Source organism: Gallus gallus, chromosome 1 (assembly GCF_016699485.2).
Source record: "Gallus gallus isolate bGalGal1 chromosome 1, bGalGal1.mat.broiler.GRCg7b, whole genome shotgun sequence".
NCBI classification, from domain to species: Eukaryota; Metazoa; Chordata; class Aves; order Galliformes; family Phasianidae; genus Gallus; species Gallus gallus.
Genome location: NC_052532.1, coordinates 136,328,383 through 136,354,641, shown reverse-complemented (window position 1 = coordinate 136,354,641; position 26,259 = coordinate 136,328,383). Strand labels below are relative to the sequence as shown.

The window sequence follows — 26,259 nt, the reverse complement described above, 5'->3', positions numbered from 1 at the left end:
ACAAGATCTTTGTCAGAAAATGCATTCATCTCATTAACCTTTCCTTAAATGTTTTGATTGCATGCATCAAATAATGCTATTCCACACCAGCAGACACGACATTTGCTTTCCCTTCACCATGTCTCCCTACACCCTGACTTTCGTTCCTTCTATTTTTGTCTTCAGACCACTTCACTTTATCACTAACCCTTTTCTCTGGGCAAATTAACAATGTAAGTTATCTTTCCAAGCTGCTGTTTCCTATACCACCACATAGTGCTTCCACATATAAACTTCTTATCTTTTCCAGTGAAGGCCCTTCAAGCACAAAAACAGCAGAGTCATATTAAATTTATCAGTAGACAGCTGCTAACCTAGAAGAAAGGACAAGCTACAGCTTTGTCTCTCAAAAGAAGCATGATGAATGTCAAGGTTGTTATCGAGGGTGAAGAAAATCACCATGGAACAGCTGCATTACAGAATGAAAGAGAGGCCTCACTATTGCAGTGCATATTACTTCATACATTGCTCATATGCACTTTCATAGGAAGCTGAGGAGAGTGAGTTGATTCATGATGACTGCAAAAGCCACACGACTTAAGAGGAAGATGCCAAGCATCATTAAAAAGAAACTAGGAAAATGTGTGTTAACTTTTAAATAAACACTTTTTAAAGCAAGTTTGAGTCACTTATTAAGGAATTCAGACTGAGTAAAGTCTGTTTTTCAGTTTTGTTCACTCTGAAGCACGGGGCCACAAGAACAGTCCTAGCCAATGCTGCATGACTGAGCCTACACAATTGGGGTTAACAGCACTCTAACAGCAGCACATAGATGGGGACAGGTCCCCACGGCTGCTCCAGGACAGGTCTGTGTCCTTCTCCCTGCCTCGGGCAGTTTGGGCATCACCCCATGAGGATGTCTTGGAGGTGACTGCAGTGCTGGGACTGGCGGAGAAGCCAGACAGTCACACCCTGCAGCTGCCTGCCCTGTCACCCTCAGATCACCACTTCCTGGGCAAAACAAGCAGAAGGAAGCATGTCTCCATGTCCCAGCTGTCCCAGTTTACTGAGGGTGTGGGCATGAGATGGCTGAGCTGATCTAGCCACTCTATACCACTGACGGGGCACAGTTCCTCTTCTTAGGTTCCCCTGCTCTTCCTTCCCCATTACTGCACTCCTTCCTCCCCTCACCTCCAGCTCCAGCCCCAAGGAGCAGCACCCTCCTGTAACCACCTCCTGCTGATGCAGCTCAGCAGAACAGGACGGGTTTTGGGGTGGATGGGTTATTGAAATCAGCTGAGGTAGAATGAGGGCTACATGTCACTCCCAGCACAAGGGAGCATCTCTCCTACGAAGAAAGGTTGAGGGAGCTGGGCTTGTTCAGCCTACAGAAAAAATACCTCTGGGGAGACCTCACTGCAGCCTTCCAGTACTTGAGGAGAGCTTATTAACATAAGGGAGACAGACTTTTTATATGGCCTGATAGAGACAGAACAAGAGGGAATGGCTTTAAACTAAAAGAGGGCAGGTTTAGTTTAGATGTTAGGATCAAATTCTTCACTGAGAGTGCAGTGAGGCGCTGGCACAGCTGCCCAGAGAAGCTGTGGTGCCCCATCCCTAGAGGCACTCAAGGCCAGGTTGGATGGAGCCCTGGGCAGCCTGAGCTGGTGGGGGGCAGCCCTGCCCATAGCAGAGAAGGGGCTGAGTGGGCTGTGAGGTCCCTTCCAACCCAAACCATTCTATGATTTCAATAGAAGTGGGAGGTTCCCACAGCAGAAGCATTCTGGCATGCATCTCCCCTCCTGCCAAGGTGGTGGTGGGAGTAACTCCAGCAGGTGTGGAAAGAGGAGGGCAGCTGTAAGCCACAGTGGCTGTGGGGATGCTGGAATTGAGCAGAACTTCGTAAAAGCAGTACCGTGCACCTTTTCAGGTCCTTCTGATCCTGGTCCTCTCAAGGCCTGCAATCATCTTCCCTTTTAATTGGAATCCATATCGTGCTTCCCCTTGCCACTGGAAAACAGCTTTCATACATCTCAGCAATCACCCGAATGTGAGCTGCAGTCTAACACGAGGTAATTAGAACCCCTAAGTCAAGACAACTCTCAGAGCTGTCCCTACACCCCGCTGCAGTGCTGAGAACCACAACAGAACCTGACAACGACTTGACACCTCCCTCGTTTCACACCGAACCCTCCCACCGCTTCCGCCCTGCTTTGGCTTTGCCCGAACCGATCCCCATTTAAGGCACCTTTCAAGCACCTTCCCGAGCCCTACCCTGAACCCTGCGCAGCAGCCGCTGTGGCCCCGCAGGTGGAGCCGGAGAGCCACGCAATGCTGCGAGCTGCCCTCCTCCATCATATCGTGACACATCCCGAAGGCACAGCCGGACTAAAAGCCAGAAATGGGCCCCCCCGCGGTTTCCCTTGCACTCCGGTCTGTCAGTGCAGTCAAAGCTGCCGTTCAAAGACTAACTCCATGTCCCACGTCTGCTTGCAACCAGAGGACGGTGGTGAATTCCTTCAAATCAAAGCTGGGTCTCAGAACCAGCCTCACCTGGATATGGGCAAGAAGCTAAAACTGCAGCTGTACAAATAGCGCCAGTTAAATACTGCTTGCTCTCAAATGATGAGAGGACAGACACCCGTTTCTCTCCTGCTGAGCACTGCAATATTTAACACAGCTTCTGAAAAAAATGCTGTTGCTGCACCAGAAACAGCTGATCAGAGGAAGTATTCGGTGCTGGGAGCTGTCAAAAGCTTCCTCTTCTCTAACAAGCACAGCAGTAACAGCAGAGGGGCTTGACCCTTCCACCAATGTGTTCCTGGAAGAAGTGGAAGCAGCGCTTCATTTGTTGAGCAGGAGAGTGAAACAACAGATTTTGCCTCAGAACCAACGAACACAACACAACACACCAGATACTTTCTGAATCCCTGAAGCCATTTACGTTCATTTAGCTGCCTGCTTTTAATCCATCCCTGCTCCTGCTTACTGTTAAAACTTCACTTATGAAGCCAAGGGCTGCATCAACCAGCCCCTAAAACCAGCATCCTCATGGCCAGAATGGAAAGAGGTCATCCTTAAAGTGACATGCATCAGAGACACATCAGGGTCCCCATTTTGCCTCTGCTGACTGCACCATCTCCTTTCTATGGGATGAGCCATTGCAGAACACGCTGTTCAGTGAGGAGTGCAATTCTAATTCCTGGGTAGGGCTATCATATTCCTCCTAATTCACTCTCAGAGTCTGCAGACGCATTAAAACATAACCATAACAGATAAGCCACTCGTGGAAGCATCACTGTCCCTAGATTTCAGCACAGCAGTGTGCACCAGCTAGCTGCGCTTTCTCCAGTCCTTTTCAATTGCCTCTGGGCTTTAACAAGGCCGCTCTGTTACCCTCCTCTGGCAGAACTGCTCTCAGGCTGTCCCAGTGATGAATACACAGCCCTTTCAAAAAAAATCTAGGTCAACTCTCCTTTGTATTTTACATACAACATTTCCAAAATAAGACTGATTTTCTGTGCAAGCACATCATAATGCTAAGCATTCATCCAGATCTCTTTTTGATATGCCGCAGCCATTTGAATTCTCCTTCTTGAGTGCTTCACTCAGCACTTCTCTCGGTGAAATTTCAGCCTCTTCATTATGGACCCCCTCTCCAGCTTGCCAAGACCATTCCGGATCCTTCTCCTGTGCCCTCTAAGGCTGCTGCTACCACTTCCAAGGCAAGGACACCTGCGAGCTTCACAAGCTGACTTCCATCTCCTGCACTCAGGTCAATGATCAAACTATTGTCTGCACATGGGAAAGCAGGAATTCCTGCAAGGTGCTGTCAGGAAGGTCCTCTTGTGTGAAATACAGCCAGCACTGGTGAGACCCAGCACAGAGTCCAAACTGGTATAGCTTTCAAGGGGGAGATGAGGAAGATGAGGTGGTTGCAGCAATGCTTCTGCAAATGGAAGCAAAAAAACAGTGGCAGGAGAAGGTGGGTGGATGCAAAGGGGAGGGAGAAGGTGCAGGGCTTGTGGTCCAACAGTTAACCACGATGGCTTGGGAACACCTCTCTCCTGTTTGCTTGTGGAATTTTGTCCAAGCCAGCAGCAGCAGATAACCCCCATTCATTCCCTCCCATTCCTTGTTATCCATGCTCATCTGTCAGAGTTGGAATACTGACTGCTTTGAAAACATCTCTTCTTAGAAATACAAGCTTCTCTTTAAATACTCCACTATTCTCTTAGTAGTTATACACCAAGTATTAACTATAGCCATACTCTGCTAGCAAAGTTAGGCTGACTGGACTTTAATTCTCCACTAGTCTGGTTTTGTCAACTTTTTCAAATATAAATACCACATTCACACATTTGCTCTTCTGCTCACCCTCTGGGACCTCTTATATGGGCTCTAAGGAAGCATCATTAATGAGCATTACAGCGGTGTCTGTGCTGCTGCTGGCACCATAGCCATATTATTAAGCCAAAGTACTACAGAAACTGTATCACACTGCTGGACGTTAATGTTGAGAAAAGCATTATTTCTCAAGATTATTGTTGTACTTTGCTATTAAGGATTAAGCAGTAACAATGGCAGCCAGGGGAAAGTAGACAAAATCTAATGCAAAATGGAAAGTTAAGTCTGTGCAATGGCAAGGAAAGAGCAGAAGATGAATCTACTTTAAGGACTTATTTACACATTTCACCCTGATCAGGGCTGCATTCACTGCCAGCTGTGTGAAGCTGGAAGCACAGAAGCTTCACACAGAGCGAGCCTCGTGCTGCAAAACTGAATCCTACAACAGTGTCAACGGGCTGCCCTACCTCCAGCATGCCTTGGAAGGGGCAATGAGGTAAAACTGAAGCCATGGCTCTTACAGAGCATCCAAAAGTCTAACAACACCTAACATTACCTATAAACACTGTACTCCTGAACTCGCTGGCCCCAGCCCTTGGAACCACCTACAGTGCTGTTCCTCACTACAGAACAGCAGTGAAAGCTGGGACATCAATAGCTGTGTGGGGAAAAGATGACAAGCCAGAACACCTGCTGAGTGCAAAGCCTGCGTTCCTTTCAAGAGGAATTTGCTCCACACCTAGATTAAGGAGCTGCAGAGATGATGCTGTAATTCAGCTGTCTGTGGGAATCCTTGCAGCTAAAATCTTCTGGGATACTTTTTGACTGCAGCATTATAAAAAATCATTTACAAGTTTACGTTTAACAAAAAGACTAGAGGGACAGATTTAGGCAGCAGCAGTGGGAAAAACAAGTCACTACATATCAGAACAGCGAAGATGAGCTCAGTGAAATGGCTTATTTGTTCAGAGGGGAAATACAGTGAGTCACTCTTTAAAATTTCAAGCGTTCCCCCATACAATCCCTCCCAAGACTGTAAAGTACTTTGCTGAGTCTCAGCTTTTATATAAAAATCCGTGCCAACGTAAAACTGCCCTGAACGTTTTTGTTACATATGGTTTGGGGTATTTGTATACCAAGAACAGAAATTGCTACCATGTGTGTAACAGTTTTCTGTGCTTACTCTTCCACCTCACTCACTGCGCTGCCTTCCGCTCCTGGCCTCTCCCCACCCTATTTAGGAAGATGAGAAAATGAAGAGTGCAAAGACATATAAGGATTTGTGTTCTGCAAGCAGAGGGGCTTTCTAACCTACTGGAAATACAAGCAACATGCTTTCTGAAGGTCACGGCAGCCTGAATATTTTCTCTCCACAGGCCAGCCCAATCTAATCCATGGGTCTGTCTTGCATTTCAGGGCACTAACTCTCAGGAACCCCTTCAGGCCAGCAGCACTGAAGTCATACACCTGCAGCAATCATACCAGCATCCTGTCCAGCTCCATCGCCCAAAAAGATTTCCAGACCTTGCCCATCACCCTCCTTCCCTCACTGAGTGGCTTATCCAGGGACTTATTTTCTGGACCAGCGCTTTTACAGCAGTGCAGGTGGAAGGTGCAGGATTACATGCCAAAAAAAGAGAGGCACGACTGCACGGAAGCAAAAGGGTATTCCTCAGAAGACAAAACCAAAAAACCTGTCAGCAATTGTTTACCATTAAAGTCGTATGCTGGACTTCACAGGTGCAAAGCTTTGGTGTAATTGCTATTGGGAAACACTACGAGTGGCAGCTTGAAGAAATACAGCACACACAGTCCACACATTTTAAAGCTCTGACAATTGAGTCTGTTTAACGTGCCAGTAGCTATATGCAAACCTTCTAAGCTGCCACTACCATTTGATTCATTCTTCTCCTGAAAATATTTGTACTCATTACAGCAAAGTAGGGCAGAGAGAGGACAAGCTATGCTATTACTCCATCCTTTAACAAAAACTACTTTTTTCCCCCACCTGTGGAATTTTAAACATGCTGCAACCTCAGAATTGTATTCTTCTGGCAGCTTTTTTGTCTGTTTTTTATTATTTTAGGTAGGAAAAAGAGGGGTTTTAAGGCAGAGGCACATTCTCCAGATGACTGCTGACTTTATGTATGTTATTGTGCACCGTGAGTAACCTCCTGTGCTACCTGACTTCCTCCAGGCACTGCCCAGAGGGTCTGGGTGCCTGTCTCCAGGTGCTCCAGCCATGCAGCCAGTGCTGGAGGTGCTGGCGAACCTGTGCTGTTTTGGTGCCAGTGATTGGCAGTAAAGACATTCCTCTTGAGGATCTGCTTCTATCTGATAGAGATGAGGTTTCGGGGACAGTTTAGACACTGGCAGCATTGTTGGAGTTATTTGTCCTTGATTTTAATGATTTCTGCTCACTGTCTCACGATAAAAAAAGGCATTTACTTTTTGAAAACCAGCATCTGGAAATGTGAGATCTGTTGCATCACATCATATCTACAAGTCCCTGAAAGGAGGCTGTGGCAAGGTGGGAGGTCGGCCTCTTCTCCCAGGTAACTAGCAATAAAATGAGAGGGAATGGCCTGAGGTTGTGCGAGGGAACGTTCAGGTTGGATATTAGGAAAAACATCTCAGAAAGAGAGGTGCTGCAGTGGCACAGGCTGTCCAGGGAGGGGGTGGAGTCACCATTCCTGAAGATGTTCAGGAAATGTATAGGTATGGTACTGGGGGTTTTGGTAGGTGGGCATGGTGAGGATGGGCTGCTGGCTGGACTAGATGATCTTAGAAGTCTTTTTCAACCTTAACGATTCTATGATTCCATGTATCACATCCTCCACTGTCCGTTTCTGTCTAATAAGCACAGTCCTGACGCCCGTGTTTGAGCATTTCATGGTCCCTAAATTAATTTCCCCCAAGCACCCCTGTAAGCTTGGGAAACGCTGTGGGGCTCGGCTTGCAGCCTGGGAACTTACAGCAGGGGCAGCACCCCTTCTAGGTCAGAACTCCAGCATGAGTTAAAGAAAGGAAAAATCCACACCAGTTGAACTCGAGCAAGGGGGATGGGCTGCAGGGCTCGGACTGCGGAGCAAAGCATTTTTGAGCGGTAAGGTCCGACCTCCGCTGAGTTCGCAGTCAGCAGGGCTGGTATTCGCAACGCGGCTCTCAAAGCACTGGGCGGGGACACAGCTGGGCAGGGGACATCCGGCACATTCATTTCCTACACCACCGTAAGAATTTATTTTATTATTTGAAGCGGGCCGGGGAAGCGTTTTTCAAACAGCGAAGGAGCGGGCACTGGAATTCAAAGCCCGAGGCGCGGCCGGGCGGGAACAACGGCTCCCGCCCAGCACAACCCCGCCGGGCCTGCGCTCTGGGAGCCCGCGCGCCAGCTGCCGCCTTCCCGCCCCGCGGCCTTTGTTTGGGCACCCGGCTGCAGCCCCTCCGCCTACAGCGCTTCCTGGGCCGGGCGCCGCGCCCCGTACGCTGCGTTCGTTTAGGGAAAGAAAACGGCCTATACGGGCTTTTGTCTGAGTTGGGAAACCACCAGCCTCCATTCAAAGGGGAAAAAAAAAAAAAAAAAAAAAACCAAACTCACGTGAACGCACTGAAAATAATTGCAATGAATGGACAGGCTGGAAACACTCTTTTTTTTAATTTTTTTTTTCTTTAGTCAGACCCGTGCTCTTAGGCCACGTCTTCTGTTGGAGAAGGGGTGGGATTCAGCCGAATTACCTGTGGGATTAATTACGTTACCCAGCATCTGCAAGCTGGGGCAAGGCTGCGTTTGCAGAGGGCTGATTTCAGCAGAGCCATCATCAGGTAGCGAATAAGGAGGAAAACGAGCAGGCTTGCATGTGCTACAGCAGTGGTCTGTGATGAAACTATTTCCATCACATACCCCCTGCCCCCAGCACACGCCTATTTATTTATAAATAATTTACACGTATTACTGAAGTTCTGACATTCTCTTCTCACACCCCAACGCATTGCCCTGCACTCCACTTGGAGACCTCTGTGCTCAACAACATGAGGACAGCAGGGGTTGGAGCTTGGCGATCCTTGAGGTTCCTTCCAACCCAAGCCATTCTATGATTCTATGAATGGCCGCTATGTGACAAGAGCCTACTGACAATGAGCAGACAACTGCTGAGACCCAGCAGCTTCAATCTGGGGCCAGCTGAGAAGATCTACAGACAAATTATGAAAGAGACAGGAGAGGAAAAACAGAGCTGGGTAATGGAAGATCATGTCTCTACATGTTCCCTATTCCCTGCTGTATTTCTCCCTGACTTCCCCAGAATCCATCCCCAAGAACAGCTGCTCTCAGCAGCCTACTTTTCTTGGCAGGGACTAAAGTGAGGATCACCTCAAGTTTCACCAACCTGCAATTCCACCACCTCAGTACCACTCACCTCTCATTAAATAGGCATGTGGATACACCAATTGTCATCTGCTCCTGGGACCAGCCAACAACACAAATTCTGATGCCAGTACCACCATAAAATATTCCAGGAAAAGAAATATCAGGAAAGGAGGGAGAAACATAACCAAAAGAAAAACAGCACAAGACTTCTAGAATAACAGGGTATGGTATTTCTCACTTTTTTTTTTTTCCCCCCGCTCTGTTAAAAGGAGTTTTAAATGACTCTCCAGACACATACCCTTCAGGAAAGAACATGAAAAAGGAGCATTCACAGGGATCTTAGAAGTGTGTTATGCATAGAATGATCCTGTTCAGATAAAGAATTGCTGTGATGGTGTACCGCTAACAAGTGGTTAGAAACTAATATCTAAATTCGGGGCTAATCCACAGTGGTTTTTAGCTACATCATTTGTACTTCCTCCGATGACATACATTCCAGCTTCTTCTGTTTTATGGCAATAAAAGCAAATAAAGACAGTCATGAAGTTCAGCTGCGTGTCACGTACTCTGAACAGCATGTAAGCATTAACTTTTCCTGCAAGATGAGGTAAGGTGTGAGCTCATTTGCTCAATCTTTGTGTGTGTGTGTGTGTGTGTGTGTGTGTGTGTGTGTGTGTGTGTGAAAAATAGGGCAAATGTGGAAGGGCCGTACCAGAACTCATCCTAGAATTACATTTTTTTTCTTTAATTTATTTCCTTATAGTATATTACTTACTTATAATAATGATAGGAATAAATCAAGAATATATAAGCCCTAGGAAGACACCTGCTTTAACTGGGACTTCCATAAATACTCAACATTTACAAATAAATTATCTGCAAGTACTGCAGCTATTCAGCTCCAGAAAATCTCTGATGTACTTCTTTCACTCTTATTTGCACATAAGAGTTTGCAGAAGACACCAAAATCCACAGATGTTGCACATAATAAAAAGTGAACATTAGTTCTGTGCATGAGGTATTCCAATGAAGAAGGGAGTTCCAAAAACCTTCTTGCTTTCTAAGCAATAAAGAGCTGCAAGGATGCCAAGCCGTTTTGAATACACTGCATAACAAAATTCTTTTGGGACAGGAAATAAGTGCCAACTAAATGTGCCTCTATTTTATTACCATTTCTAGATCATGACAGTATTAAGAACGTGCAACGACCAATCCTGTGTTTATGCATAAGGTGCTTCCCTTTCAGTCAAGTATGAAAAGAGTACTGTGTTAATTTCTAAAACCGAACATTGCCTGTCTAGCAGATGCCTTTTTCGGTAGCTCTGATCTGCTACTGAAAAAGGAGGCATCAGTCCAAAGTAAAGACCAAAGCCTGGGGGGGGGGGAACATTTTTGAATAATACTCAACAATTTTTCCAGTAGTTCTTCTGACAGAAAGAAAAAGAGGAAGAAAAGCATTTTCATCTGAAACCACACATGGAAAAATGATTTGGCTTCCCTCAACGTTAGAGGAAAAAAAATGCGGAGGAAGTTTTTATTTAAAAAACAAAACAAAAACAACCACAAAAATCTCAACACAGTGCTGGATGGAGGGAGCTTGGCTGTGGGACCCCCCATGCAGCAGCTACAGCCCCCAGTCTTGCTCCATGCATGCCTCAGTGTTGGCACCGCCGAGCTTGGTGGCTCTGCTCCCAGTGCTGCAGTTCATGATGCACGGGCAGCGGTGACCAGGAGGAAGGTGGAGGAATCACAGAATGGCTTTGTTGGAAGGAAACTTATGGCCCATCCAAGTTCCAACCCTCCTGCTATGGGCAGGGACATTTCCCACTAGACCAGGTTGCCCGAGGCCTCCAGCCTGGCCTTGAAAACCTCCAGAGATGGGACATCCACAGCTTGTCTGGGCAAACTCAAACAGTTCTCACCTGATTAAGAACCTAAAAAAGAGGAAGGGAAAACGTCCCCCATCAGCCTGAGGTGCTAGGGAAGGACAGCCTGCAGCAATGAAAGCCATGTCAGCTTTTATATAAACCAGGCATGGGAGACATTTTCAAGTAGTTTTTCTTTAGATAAGAGCTTCAATAGACATTGGGCAGTGACAAATGCAAGAAGACACTTTCCATCCTAAATGCTCAAAATGAACAGAATGATGAAAAAAAGAATAAAACAGAAGTCGTGCTGTCTGGCATCTACTCTAATTTATTTCAGATCTTAATGCTTCATGCTGAGCCTCTGGCTGCTCCTCTGAGCGATTTTAAGTTACTTAAACTTCTTGCTGCCATTGCAGACAAAATGGTTCAGATGGGATTTGCATGAGGGGAGACAAAGATGGCAATGAACATGGACAGCCTGGATAGAAAAAGCTGGTGCAGAAGGAAAAGAATTGAGGCAGTTGAGAGTGGAAAGAAGAGGAAGGCAATAGCCAGCTGCAGCCCATAAAGGGGAACAGTGAAATTTCATACTGGAAAACACAGCATCCCACCAAGTCATAGCATGTTCCAGATTTATTAGTAGTTAGCAGTGAATGCTTGAAAATTAAGTCTAGGAATAACAGTAAGTGGATTCAAGACAGTGATACAGCCAGACAAAATGATAAACTCTGATATCATGTGAAAGATAAGAAATGGAAGCAAAACCCATGGTAGTTCCTTCAAAATGTCACTTGGAGGAAAACATCTGTACTGCTGCTGGGATGAAGGAAAACAGCTTCACGTGGACAGCAGTTCAGAAATGGGACTCTATGCTTTCTGTCCCTTGGAATCAGTACTGAGGAAAAGCTTGGAAATCTTAAACTAGCCTGTTCCTAAGATCTGACATTGCATCTGATTTCCATAAAGAACACATTCAAAGTGGCCCAAAGTTTCTTGAAATTCTGGTCCCAACTTTTAGCTTATTGATGAAAAAAGATGTTAATAATAACAACAAGACTGTAGATGAGCCCTCAGCTTTAACCATCAGTGCCAGGAACAATGGAGCAACAATTAGATGCTGGAAGCAAGATACAAAAGGGAAGAAAGAGAAATGAAAATAAAACTTTCCTTGTGGTCAGAACAACCACAGGATTTCCAGCTGAATTCCTTTCAGCTATAGAGACCTTCATTAGTACATTATTTGTACTTGGATAAAGTACAATAGAAATGCATGTTTTTAATAAAATACTATGGAATGCATATAGGTCAGCCATGCCAAATAGCATGTACCTACCCAAAGGGAGGCATAAATATCACCACCTGGATTGCATGAGACTGCCTTCACCCTACAAACGGACGGCCATGGGAACATGCTGTACTTCTTGATTCAGAGAAACATCCTCTACTTAAGGATGCTTTATAATCAGGCCAACGTTAATATATGCTCAGAGTGCTCAAAGGCACCTTCACAAATACAGAACAATCAGTCCAAGCTGAGGGTTGTAAAAAAAAAAAAACAAAAAACACAAAAAACCAAAAACACAAAGGGTTTGAATAAGAGACACCATTAAAGAACAACAAAGGCTCTTCTTTTCCCCCTAAAGCAGGAGACTGATGCCAGTTCAAGAGAATCTCATTGATGATGTTCTTATAAGCAAGATATTTGGCAAAGCAAGGCTTCCTTTGTCTGCTGCTTGCATTTGTTTGCTTTTAAGCTCTCTTTCCCAAACAGCAAAAAATAAATACAAAATAAAGTCTGTATACCATTTCCAGCTCTGCTCTCTGACCTTCAGCAAGTTAGTGTCCTTGAAACCATGGTTCAGAGGCACAATTTATGCATAGCACATTTCACAGCTTCTCCAGCTGGACAAGTGTGATCCTGAGAAACAACCCAGTATAAACCCTCCTACTAAGATCTACACAGATAGATAAATATAGACAACCAGACAGGTCTATCTATCTATTTATCCATTCATCTGTGCATATTTAAAATACTGGCTCCTGCCAATACCTGTCCTGGTATGGAATCTACTAATATTTAGTTATCACTAAACCTGCCACAGCTGGCATAAACTCCAGAAACACTGCCCAGTTCTGCAGAGATGTCACCAACCTTGTGCCTGGTCAACTGAGCAGCATCATACACAGGCATAAACCTACCCATAAGGTAAGTCCCTGAGCATTTCCAGCACTTTTTCTTTCAGAAAGTAAGTGGGATAAGAATTACAGCTGCTTATAGCACAAATGCAATCTGCTGATACTGGCATGTCCAACAAAACATATCTAAAAATGTTAGCCTGTACTCTTATGGAAACATTTGAAATCTCAAAACCCAACATACTCTGGAAATGTAGAAGTCTGGATCCCCAGCTGGATGACCCACTGGAGTTCGTTACCGTTATAACTATCTCTCAGAAAATGATGTAGAGAATGGCGAAGTTGTAATATGGATGAAGCTAAGCATTTTCTGGGCATTTTTTTCCAACTCCTGGATCAAAAACAAGCTTTTAATGCTCTTCAGTAGGCACCAGTTTTCTGTGATCAGTTATCCTGCTATCTTCTGGAGCACTTAGGGAGACTGCTATCTTCTGGAGCACTTAGGGAGAAACCAAGTGAGACCCAGCTTGCATCCCTCTTTAAAGAGTCACCAACTCAACCTCTGACCAGCAATGATGGTGAAACCAGGAGCAGTGTGAACTTGAAACTGCTCAGGACACTTTTTGGAAGTCCTCCTCCTCCTGCCACTTGACAGCTGCTGTTTGATGGCAGGCAGCAGGACCCAGCTGAGAGCAGAGACCAGGATGGACCAAGCCACTTCTGTCCTCATACTGCCCTGCAAGCATCCCCAGCAGCTGGCTGCCATGGGTGTATTTAAAAAGGAGAAGGCAACAAGTGGCTCAGCGTAGCCTGGATGCAGCAGAAATCAGCAGCCTTACATAAATGAATTAGGGTCACAAGTGCAACAGAACACACGCAGCCTAAAGTATCAGCAATTTAATGGACAAACCATTACAGAATAAAATCAGGTCCATGAGGGACAGGGGGAAGATACTGAATCATATTTTTACCATGTCAATCCTAACATGCTGCTCCTATTGTCACTGAAAAAGTACTGTTATAATGAGAAGTAGCAGAAGAAATGTTGAGCAAGCAGTTCAAATAAGCCAGACACCTCAAAACCATGGTGACAGACGTAACTATTATTAGCCTTACCATCCTTCTTTCTCTACCTGCTCTGCTGCAGACACTGCAGAGCCCTGCTGTTTTGAGGACGCAAAGAGATTAAAATCACCTTGGCCAAGCCTATTCTCTTGCATGTTGATGTAAGTAGAATGATGCCTTTGGCTGGGCGTACTGACAGCCCTTTGCTGGCTTGATTCCCCCCAGCTACTTCATACCCATTGGGTGAGGCTTGAACCAGCCTACCAGCCAGGAGCTGAGCTCCAGCACTAGCAGACCTGCATGGGCTCGCTCCTTGCAGCCTGCGGGTCTGGACTTTTGTTTTCTTCCTCACATATAAATCTGCATGACAGCTTGCTGAGCTATGTGAGCTCAATGATGGTAGCAACAGGGCAATGCCCAATCTGTTTAAAAATGGCATAAGGGAAGCTATGGCGTCACATAACAACCACATTTTAATCAAATTTAGATCTTTTGCATTAAAAAAAAAAAAAAGCTAAAATGGCCCTACTAGTTGTAGAGACAAAAAATAACAGTAGATAGACTTCACCAGGTGTAAACTCCAACCTACACATCTTCAACTGAAGGCATTTATCAATGGGCAAACATGCTGCACCCACTTATCCCATAAGCAGCTGCTCTTCTCTAAATACAATAAAGAACAGATTAGAAAATTACCCCCCTGAGCTGTAAGTGTTATAAGTCCAATCTTTATGCACCATCCTGACAAAGCCAACTCAAAACAGGAATAGTTTCATCACTACACCTAACATGCAGAAGCATGGTTTCAAAGCCAAAACAATCATTTCCCACATATTAGCAATTGTTTTGTCTCATTTGGTCATTTACAGACCCTTATGGCTAAGGAAAACATCACTTAACAGAGGAAATTTTCAGTTGGCTTCAGTGGGAGTTGGAAACACCTCACTGCAATCCACCAGCAGGGAATCAGTTAACCACTGCAACCTCCTGCACTTGCACCTTATCAGAAACGTTAAGCAACAAGTGATCAAACACATGTTCCTAAGACACTCAGAAGATAATCAAATATTATCTTAAATTGGTGCAGGCTTCACCATTTGTATGCGTGCAGTTCTGAGGAATTGCCACAAAGTACCCCTGATGTACGTACACACAAGTTGACAATACACCTTGATCCTGAGTAAGGGGAAAAAAAAAATCACTTGCATTTCTGATGGGAAATAACTGCAACCTTTTTTGTTTTTTAATAGAAGCTGGCAAAAAGATAAATTTAAACAACTATTTTCAGCAAAGCTTTCTTTTTGCTGGGGTTTGTTTTCACAATTGGAAATGCAGATCCTGCCTGGGCTACTAACTCTTGTCTTACTTAATCACTGTGAACACGGCAACAGCAAAAGGAATGACATAGTAAAACCTTAGGGTGTGTTCCTAGATGGTTTTGTACCAGGACAAACCTGGATCCATTCCCAACAAGCATGGTCCAAATACTCCAGATACAGGAGAGAAGACAAAACTGACATCCGTAGGGTAAAAAAAAAAAAAAAAAAGGGCAGGAAAAGGGGGGCTTAGAGGTACTTGTTCCTCAAGTGTTCTGAAGCAGGAGAAAAGAAGTAACCCCCGTGTTTTAAAATCCCTCTGGCAAAAAGCTGCTTTATTTAAAAAGATGCTAAATGCGTCTTTTGGTGGCTTAGCTCTATCGACATAGAAATGCAAACTCTTTTGAACAGCGTTGCTCTGATTTTGAGAAGTGGACTCATTTCCTTACTTACAGAAATCACTTCTGCGTTCTTAGAAAAGTCTTGTATTCCCCTCTGTTGTATTCCTGGAAAAATGCGGGGCCATTTAGTCTTTACTGTCCATGAGTTCTTGTTCTAACCTTCCTAAGATACAGCCAGAGGGGTGATGCAGAGAGACTCTGCAAAGAAAGAGCTCAGGAAGCAAGCAGCAGCATGTTGGCCAGTTAGCTGGAGATGACCTCAGCTTGGCTCTTTAAAGCTAATGAATAGGCTAACCAATTTCTGCCTTTAGTGTCAGTTCCTCCCCTCCCTATATGCTTGCTATTGGTGTGATCAGTTAGTAGCGGGGCTGTAAGCCAAAGACGAAGAACAAACCAGAGCTGAGATTCAGACCTGTGAAGCATTGAAGATGTCCCCTGTAAAAGCACGCATTTGTAAGCATTGAAGATGCATATTTACAGAAGCAAAACAACAGGATATACTCGAGCCATTAGAAAATTAAATATCCTAATCCTAGCATTGACATGATAAAGCGATTTAAGATAATGAGGTATATAAGAAAAAAGAAATCTAATGGAGCTGTTGAGAAAAGACAGCAAACTACTATCACCACGCAGCAAGGTCCCCAGGACAGCACCTGTATCTGTACCTCCAGACCACTGCCTGATACACAAGTATCCCCAGACGCTGTTAGTGTTTTTCACCTCCCTTCTATCACTCATATAGAACAAACAGTGCTGATCCCACTGGGATATGCCTACTGGGATGTTCTGGAGATCAGAGCTGGAACGGCTGTCACCTACCAAGGGACCCCACCTCAGGGCTGCAATGCCACGGGCTTCTGCTATGGTCCCAGCAACCCCACCAAGTCTCCAGCATTAGGAGAAAAATGCCAGCAGTGACACTTTACATTACAACATATTTATATATGATAGTTTATTTATATACCTACGCAGGAAATTGCAAGGAGTATTTTGGAGACAATATCCTATTGCAATAGCTGCTTGTACACAACAAAGTTATGGAATAACTCAGAGCAGAATCACTTCAAAGTCTATTTTTTCTCCTGCAATTTTTTACCTGTTTGTTTAGTTTAAATGCTTCATGTAGTGAGATATATATATTTTGTAGGAAAGCTTACAAAGCCAGGACAGTAACACAGATGCAGCTTAATGCCTGTGCAAGTCACGGACACCAAGAGCAGCTCTAGATGCTGTCACTCAGCCAACATGGCGTGCCAGCTCCAGGCACTTGAACCCTGGGCTCCAAGGAAATGAGAACTTAAACTCATGACTTGACTTGACTGAGCTGGAGAAGTTAACTCAAGTGCTCTGTGTGATCGAGACTATACAGTGCTCAGACTAAATAAATGAAGCCAGTCATTTTTTTACTTCGTTGTATTCCACTGTTTATGAATTTACAGACCCAAAATAAGTCCTTTCTGCATTTTTTTTTTTAATAACTGCTTTAAGACAGGAATATTTGAGACAAATATTATGAACTACTTGCCCTCCCTGATCTCTGGGAATATCATGAGGAAAAAATTAAATGAAACAAAGATTTAAGGCAATGTGATTATGTTAATGTCCTTGCAACATTTGCACTCAAGCACTAAAGAAGCATTCAGCATTACAGTCTGAACTATTAGACACTGATAGCACAAATATTTTCTGCTTGTTCCAATTTAGATTCAGCATGAACTTTAAATGAACTTTGGATATTTCCGTGGTATGCAGAATAATGTGTTTTTAGTGCGTCAAATTATGAATCCCCTTCTAATTCAGGTAAACCTCGTCTCTCCTGCACCCTCATGGCCAGCGACAAGAACATCATTATTTAAGCCACGTGCACATAGCAGACAACGTATTTTTTCCAAGTTTGCTGGAATAGCTTGTGATCTGGAACTACAATCCAGATCATTCTGCACACACTCGTGCTAGAAGAGATTTACAACGTGTTGGAAAATTTGGATTCAGGCATTTTTCATTTTACTTTCCTCCCACGGTGGGTAGAACTCCTAATATCGGTAATGTGAACCAACCAAGGTGCATGACTCAATGTACAAGAGAAAAATCATTCACTTGACATGAGTACCATCAGCATTCTTCACATCTATCCAGGTGTGATGCCAGAAGCAGCATTCACTGGCATGGGTCCTCCTCGTGGAGGATGGAGCACATTTCGGGTGTCTGTCTCTTACTGCACGTGACAAGTGATAGGACATGAGGAAACACCTTCAAATTGTACAAGGGAAGGTTTAGATTGGGTATCAGAAAGAATTTCTTAATGGAGAGAGTGGCTAAACATTGGAAGGGGCTGCCCAGGGAAGTGGAATGGCATATCTTCCATTCCTGGAGATACGTAAGAGACACGTGGACATGGTGCTAAGGACATGGTTTAGTAATGGGACTCAGCAGGTCAGGCTGATGGTTGGGTTTGGCAAAGACCTTCAAGATCACCAATCTAGATGAGTCTATATTTTTTCATCGTGACATTGCCATCACCCAAATGGTTACTACGATGGCAGCAGCAAGCTCTGCTGGGCACACTATCACTTAGAACCTAGCATCCTTCCCATTATTTTCCTTCTGCTGAGTCTGGCATTTATTTTTGTACAGTGTGGCAGTCATAGCGCTGTGTATTTTTACATATCTGCTTCAGGACTTCACAAACTCCACTGTAAAAATCAAACCACTGCAAAGCTACATGTTATAAAAATCCATACTAGCTACATAATTTTAGCTCAGATGACAAAAAAAACCAAAACCAAACCTCATTTCACAGTTCTGCCTATCTTGAGAATCTGCTCATGCTGAAACTTATACAAAAGGCATCATGAGCAGCATTAAACCTCCTGAATGTCAACATATTTTATGCAGCCTGGCTTCCTGCTGGGAAAAGGGAGCCAGTGTTGCTCCTCTGTTGGTTCCCCTAATCACAAAGCTGTCCCACAGACGGGAGCCCAGTCACATCTATGCTTCAGACGCTTGTCTCAGCTTGGCAAACCAGCAGCTTGGTGCTGCTGCCTCAGAATGCCAAATTCATAGAATCGTAGAATAGCCTGGGTTGAAAAGGACCACAGTGATCATCCAGTTTCAACCCCCCTGCTATGTGCAGGGTCACCAACCACCAGACCAGGCTGCCCAGAACCACATCCAGCCTGGCCTTGAATGCCTCCAGGGATGGGGCATCCACAACCTCCTTGGGCAACCTGTTCCAGTGCATAACCACCCTCTGTGTGACAAACCTCCTCTTAATATCTAACCCAGCATGGCATCAGATGGGGCTAAGTGATCTGGATGCCGGGTAGGAAACAGGAGGCTTTTCTCTGAAAAAGAAAAATCATAGCTGGTAGAGATAACAACAGAGAATTCATTCCAGGGCTACAAGTCTGTAAGTTACCGCAAGGACTGTCTTGGCTCCAGGAGTTATTTTCTTCCTGTGGGTTTTTTTTTTTTTTTTTTTTTTTTTAAAGGAGAACCTGAAAGAGTTCTTCAGTATCCCAATGACCAGGAAATCAGCCAAAAGAACAAGCTCCACAGGCCCTCAGATTATTTTAAACAATTAACAATAAGCCACTATTCTTTGATATAGTTATAGAAATCACACTTCTTTGATACGTGATGGCAAACAAGCATGTTGAAGGGGCAAAAGGAGGTAGGGTTGGTTTTTTTTTTCCAGGAAGATAAGTACTTTTCTAAATAACACGTATCCCAAGGATCACATTTATAAACCATTTCAACAATCAAGTCTTTTTTAAGTCCACTATAATCCACTGACAATAAAAGATGAAAGAAACCTACAGGAAAGCCAGGGTTTAATCCAAACACTTCATCAGTGAGAGGTTCCTTATTGGAACCATAAACTTGAGCACGCTATGGCTTCTCCTTCTGTTTTTTTTACCCCTCCATCAGTGCTTGCTGAATGGGTCACCAGCAGTATCCTCCCTTGCTGCTCTCCCACCACAGCTACACTCAACAACTAAGGGTGGAAACGTTCTTTATTCTCCTTATTCACTCCCTCCAAATTTAAACATTTGGCCTTGGGTTAAATTAACTGGATTTCTTTTATTATTCTTTTTTGAAACCAATCTCACGATCCCTGCCTGACCCCAGTAAGAGGCCAGAGCTGAGAGCCCACCGCCCACTCGCAGTGCAGCAGAGGCCAAGCAAGGGTCAGCTCACACCACAGCGCAGCGCAGATGGGTATAATGGGCTTTTAATTACTTCCTTCCTTTTTAAACCATTTATTTATTTATTTTTAAAAGCTGGTGAGTAGCTACTGGTATTTTCTCACACCTTTTTTTTTTCCCCATATATTTGGCAGACATCAAAGAGCTACAAATTCGGATGCAACTGACATTAAACATCCACTTCGATAGTTACATTTTTTAAAGGCTTTACTTCCACTTGTTTGTATGTTCCCTAAGCTATCAGCATATTTCCCTAGGCTTTTCTGACAGCAATATCCATATTCCTGTAGCCAAAGAAAGATGGGAAACTCCGGAAACATCCAACTATGTACGAACATTTAAAGCTTAAAGAACATAATGCAAAAAAAAAAAACGACCTCTGAAGTGAACATCTCCAGATGTTTCAACACATTTTTTTATATGTGGATATATATGTATAATATGACTCAGCCATGGAAAACCAAAAGAATGTACTCATTTCCTGAGGCTGGCTAACAAAAAGGAAAAAATGTGAATGAAGGAACAAAGATTTTGGAAGTCAGCTTTTTCTCAGTAACAGCAGCTTTAAAATTATCCCCTTTGATTTCTTTTTAATATAACCAGAGTATTGCCTCTCTCTTGCAACTGCATACTCTCACAAAAGGAAGGACGGGAGGCACGAAAACACTGTTGTTTTCTGAGTGTGTGTGTAAAAGTGTTGCAGACATACCCCACTTGACAGACAACCACATTCCTCTTGTCAGAGTATCTCCTATCCACCCCAACATCACCATTAGTCTCAAAAATCAAGGAATCAGCCCAGATCAAACCAACCTGGATTTCAATCTACTCCACTCGGAGTACTGCATCCAGCTCTGGGGCCCTCAACACAAGAAAGATGTGGACCTGTTGGAGTAGATCCAGAGGAGGGCTGGAGGGTGATCAGAGAGCTGGAGCATCTCTCATATGAAGAAAAGTTGGAGGAGTTGGGCTTGCTTAGCTTGGAGAAGAGAAGGTTCCAGGGAAATCTCATTGCAGCCTTCCAGTTTCTAAAGGGAGCATATGGAGATCAACTTACTACATTGGCATACAGTGATAGGACAAGGGGGAATGGTTTTAAACTAAAAGATGGGAGATTTTGGTTAAATGCTAGGCAGGAATTCTTTACTCAGAGGGCGGTGAGGTGCTGACACAGCTGCCCAGAGAAGCTGTGGTGCCCCATCCCTGGAGGCACTCAAGGCTAGGTTGGATGGGGTCCTGGGCAGCCTGAGCAGGAGGGGGGCAGCCCTGCCCATGGCAGGGGGATGTAATTATATGATCTTTAAGGTCCCATCCAAGCCATTCTATGATTATGTGCTATCTACTCCTCTGTCTAGCCATCAGTTTCCAGCTGCACCAGCTCCCACGTAACTGTGCCTCCAGGGGAGCAGGGCCCTGGTCTACTTCAGGACGATGCGTCCGGCTTCTTGGAGCCTGGCAGACCTGGGGCTGGGAAGCAGTTACCACAGAGAGAGCCTCGCCCTACTTACCAGCAGGACCTGGCAAAAACAAGGGACTTAATCTAGCACACATGTCTGTCTCCCGGCCGCAAAACGCAAGCCTCCACTGCTACCGACACAGAAGTTCAGAAGCGGGTGGTTTCCATCTGTAAGCAGAAATACGCTCCTGTTTGGAAGCATTTCCTCATGCTAGATTGCTTCTCGCAGCAGATTCTGCTCGGCTGATTCAGTCCTGAGCCTGCTGGGCTGCATCCAGGCCTTGCCATGCCTTCCTGAGCCAGTGGACAAGTATGCCAGGGATGGGAGGGCCTACAGCCCCGCCTCTCCCCACCCCCTGCTCCCCAGAGCACCTCTGAGGCCATTTCTGGATGCAGTCTTCTTCCCCCGTACCAACCCCTCAGCTGCTGTATGCCTGCATGGGGCCTGGACTGCAGCCACTCAGCCATGTTGTTTCCTCCCAAATATTTTCTGGTGTTGCTCCACTGCTTTGCTGCTCCTTTCCCAGTGCCCCTAACCACAGCAAAACAATGCGTTAGTACAGAAAATCCTTCTAATTCTAAGCACAACTGCTTCCCCTGACTGCTCAGACCACCCAGGAAACCTTCATAAAGTCATTACATGGCCTTAGTTTCCCCAATTAGCCACACCAACTCCCCACCCATGACATGAGTAATAAATCCCAAGGCTTTAACTAAACTATTCCCACCAGTTTAGGTTTCGGTCAATCAAAAGCCTACCTACAAGTGTGCACTGCTCAGTTCCTCAAACTATTTAATACAAGCGAGGGTTGTAACAACTCTAAATGCACTGGGGCTGATGTAGGATTCACCTCCTTATTAGATTTTTTTAGAACTGGATAGTATGTTGTTTCTTTTTTTTAAACGAGTTAGGAAGTGATAGAAAAAAATGCTAAGAGCTGGAAATCAACAACAACATAAGGAAAAGCAATTAACATGAAAAACGCAGAGCGTAAGGCCTCATCTTGGGTAATGATACTCATGCAGCCTAGGAGAGGCGCGCCAGACCACTGACATACTTCCCAGTGCAGCAGGAAGGCAGTTTCAGATGTGGACAGGAGGTCCACGTGGCTCACAGAGAGCTCGATGCTAGATAGACCACCAGGTTCTGGGATTTGCTGATGGTCTTCACGCCCAGAGAGAAACCCATTTAGCTGTTCCACATGAAGGGCTGTTGAGGCACGCAAAACCAGCCATGCAAATGACAGTACCTTGACTTTCTTTTTTCTTTCTATCTGTTTAAAAGAACTAAGTAGGTATTTCCAGAAAGATTTTGACACTTCAGGAAGGGGAAGCGCTGAAGTAATTGCAAAGGAGTGTCCTAATTTGCAGAAAAGTATTTCCCCCCGGGGGCACAGTCTCCTGCTCTGCTTTCTCCAATTGTCAAGTTGAATTAGGACGTTCCCAGCCTTCTTTCATTCTTTCAAAGCACTCTTCCGCCTCAACACCAGAGCGTGTGCACCAGCCGTATCGGCAGTGAGCTCTGTAGCACATTGCTGCAATGACAAAGACAACACGCTGCCTGCATACATGCTATGAAGGGCTCAGACAATGCGTGACTTCAGCTGTCAAAACACAACTGTCATCCTGATTTTCCTTGTCATCAGCACCTGCTGTCACAAAAAACTCTACGCGAGTACCTTTCCCACCAACTGGCAAGCTGCTTTTAGCACAGATCACTGCAACTACGTCCCCACAATGGGAAGAAGTAAAAGGCTGTACCAAAGTACAGAGCGAGAAGTCTCTATACAAGGATTTGGGGCAAACAGAGCACGGATGAATGCGGATGCCAAGCCTAACACACTTAGCATGAAACCACAATTGCAAGAGCCGAAAAGCTTGCCTTAAGTGCTTTGTAGTAAATATTTTATTGTCACTCGAAAAAGAATTTGTTAACTATGCAAGTGATGCTCCGTGCATTACAGGCTGTTAACGGTTCCCCTGTCTGGAGCCCATTCTAAGAAAAAAAACACTGGGTTACAGCTGAGGTTCAACTCCAGTATCACCTACAGCTTCTCATTTCCCTTACCAATGCCTGCCAAAGCCAGCAGCACTACGGAGTGCTCACAGGTGTGAGCTTCACACAAACAGATGCTGGATATCCAGAGAATCTACGCCAGTTTGTCAAATACAGTTATTCTGCGAGTAAAGAGGAGCTTGCTTTGTAGGCAAGCAGGCAGTAGAATACTGATCATCTATTATGACAAAGAAAAACTTGGTTTCCACGAGGAAACTACAAACGCTTAAGATAATAGAAGACTCTAAACTGCAAGCTGATGTTTCCCTCTGAATCCCGTAAGGAACGTATCCCGGCAATAGCACACCCAGCTGAGTTCAATGCAACCACCTGGAAAGGCTGCCCACAGAATGCAGCCTGTGCTCCCCCCACAAAAAATACCCCCAACAACTCAGGCGCTCTCAGCCCAGGCACCGCACAGCCACAACTCACGCTCAGATGTTGAACGCTGGCTGCCTTTGAATCAATCTACAACACGGGGACAGCCATAAAGCTGCACGCCCCTCGCAGCCACCCACTGCCGAGCCCCCACGGCAGCACCCCTGTTCTATGGGCGCTCGGGTTGCAGCAGTAGGTCCCTTGCAATACAAAAGCAAACGCAGATGCAGTACCCGGAGAGCAAAAAGCATCTGTGAAAAGAAACAATATCGAAGCTAAAAAGAATAGTAAGGAACCGTGCGCACAGTCCTGCGGGCCAGATGTCTGCTGCTCCTCCGCGCGGGTCCGGAGAGAGGCATCAAGTCAGCCCTTCTCTCTTCTGCCTCCTTCCCCCGGGCCGCTCACAGCAGCTCCCCGGGAGCGCAGCCCAGCCGCGCTGCGTGCGAACCGGAGCCGAGGCCGGGTCGGCACGAGGCGCTGCCCGCGCCCTGCCCCGCGCGTCCACGTGTCAGCGCGTTAATTTGGGACGGCTTACCTCGAGAAGCGTTTACAGTGGGTGAGGCTCCCAGACTCTGGGTAATTAGAGCAGACTTTGCTTTCTATAAGCCATCCCCATTAACCTCTCTCTCCCTTAAGGCAACCGTGGCACACGCGAGAAACTCCGCGAAGCTCACCCGGGGCTATTTACCAGCAGCGTTTAACGCGGTAACCACCCTCGGGAGAGGAGGCTGTAAGGCAGAAGGACTCCAAACTCACTCTCCAGCCGGGAGAGAGCTCAGCAAGGCACGGGGATGGCACAGAAGCGAAAGAACGCCCGCCGGTCTCACCGCCCCGCTCCCTGTTCCGACCGCCGGGCAGCAAAGTCAGGTTCCCGCCCAACGCGCGAACGCCGCTGTCCTACCTGCCCGGCAGCCCCGCCGCCGCCACCCCCAGCATCGCGCCGAGCTCCGCCGCAACGGGAGGAGCCGCGCCGGGCGCCGGTAATGGCGCTGCACGTCCGCCCCCTGCCCGCCCCGCGCTGCCGCCTGGGGGCGCACTCCTCCCGCGGCGCCGCCCGGGCCAGCCCGGCCCGCCCCGCCTCCCCTCATCCCGCTGCCCGGCGGGAAGCGCCTCGCTGGGGTAGGGGGAGTCGTACGCCCGCCGCCGCTGTGTGAGCGCGCCTGGCGTCGCACAGCCCTTGGCGTCTCTTCTCAGAACAGAAAATTGCTGTCGAAACCATGTCAGCTATTTTCGCTATGTCTTACGTGGGGTTTCACAGCAGGGTGCGAACTCTGCAGCCCCCAGAGGACAGCGCGCTTGGGGCGTGTGAGGGCAGCGGGCGTCGGCGCAGGCAGGTACGGGAAGCTGCGTGCACATGGAGGATAAGTGATGGAGAGCCACTTCTTGCACGGATAACGACAAGACGAGGGGCGATGGTTATAATTTAAAAGAGGGGAGATTTAGATTAGCTGTTTGGAGGACATTTTTCACTGAGAAGCCAGTGAGGCACTGGCACAGGCTGCCCAGTGGCTGTGGGGTCTCCTCCTTGGGGATCTCCAGCAGCCGCCTGGCCGTGGCACTGGACGCCCTGCTCTGGGTGCCCTGCTGGACAGGGGCTGGGCCTGAGGGACCCAGAGGGTCCTGCCACCAAAAAACCCCACCGGCTAAACTCACTCACCTCCCATCTGGCGGCGGGATTGGCTTACATCATCTAACTAGGCAGGTTCTCGTTCTGTGCCTGCTAAGGTAACACTACCCCTTTGTTTTTCTTCCTAATCGAGTTCGGGCAGTCTGCCATGTTACCTGCAGGCAGCTTCAGGAACGGCTGTAATTAACCCCAGTGCGCCTGTGAGGGGCTGGGGGCTGTCACGTCGCCCGGTTTCTGCTGCAAAGCACAGCTGAGAGCAGCAGGAACAGGGACCCCAGTGTACCTAAGCACAGAGCAGCAAACTGCACAGTGGTAAGCCCTGGAAATAATTAACAGCCCGGACACATCAGTGAGCACAGTCGCTAGGGTCGTTCCTTTAGCAAGAGCATTACTAGGTATAACAGCATGGGAATCGCACCCTATGCAGCTCTTCAGTGCCTTCAAGAGACCGCAGCCCCAGAGCGTGGTCTGCTGGCAGTCTGATCTCACAGTGACACTCATTAAGAGCGGAAGAGCCTTCACCGAGTGCTATGCCAAATGGTAAGTACTGGCAGCCCTTGGCAATGCTGCACCAAGAAAGCCCAGGTGTTGTGTTTCAGAGGCACTTTATGGCAAGTTTGCGCCTTGGCTTTGGAGGCTGACTCAAATTCTGCTTTTGACTTCCTGTTCATCAGAAATAACAATTCGTAATGACCTTCATTACATGGCATTAGAACGTTCTGGTATCCTAATTAACTTGTAAAATTCAGCCCAGAATACTTAAGTAAATAATTCAATAGGATTCACAGACACACACTCAAAAGAAAAGATATCGTTCCCTCCAGTCCTGTGTAATGAAAGGCTCTGACTGCTTTCCTCCTACGCAGTTTTTAAAAAGCACGATGAGCTGCCTCCTTATTGCTGCTCACAGAGCCATCATTAAGGCCGACGCTGACATGCCTGGTGTCGGGAGTGCCAGCATCCTCAGGAGGCAAGCGAGGAAATGGAGACAGCGATGCTGAAACGAAGCTCGCTGAGGAAGCATGTGGCAGAGCAGGGGTGTGGGACTCCATA

The 26,259-nt window shown here is 46.2% G+C and overlaps 1 protein-coding gene across 14 annotated transcripts in view; it reads right to left on the bottom strand.

Annotated features, from left to right (window-relative positions):
* The window catches only part of LIMS1 (LIM zinc finger domain containing 1), a 63,989-nt gene extending 39,400 nt beyond the window's left edge, over positions 1-24,589 (bottom strand). For 4 of the 14 annotated variants that reach the window (NM_001397903.1, NM_001397904.1, XM_046927164.1 and 1 more), the window contains exon 1: positions 24,481-24,589. In NM_001397903.1, coding sequence (NP_001384832.1) covers positions 24,481-24,515 — 35 coding nt within the window. In that variant the 5' untranslated portion in view covers positions 24,516-24,589. Of the gene's footprint in view, positions 1-23,884 lie in introns of all 14 variants that reach the window. The other 10 variants (NM_001397906.1, NM_001001766.2, NM_001397905.1 and 7 more) reach the window with 7 other exon arrangements.
* Between the last annotated feature and the right edge of the window lie 1,670 nt (positions 24,590-26,259).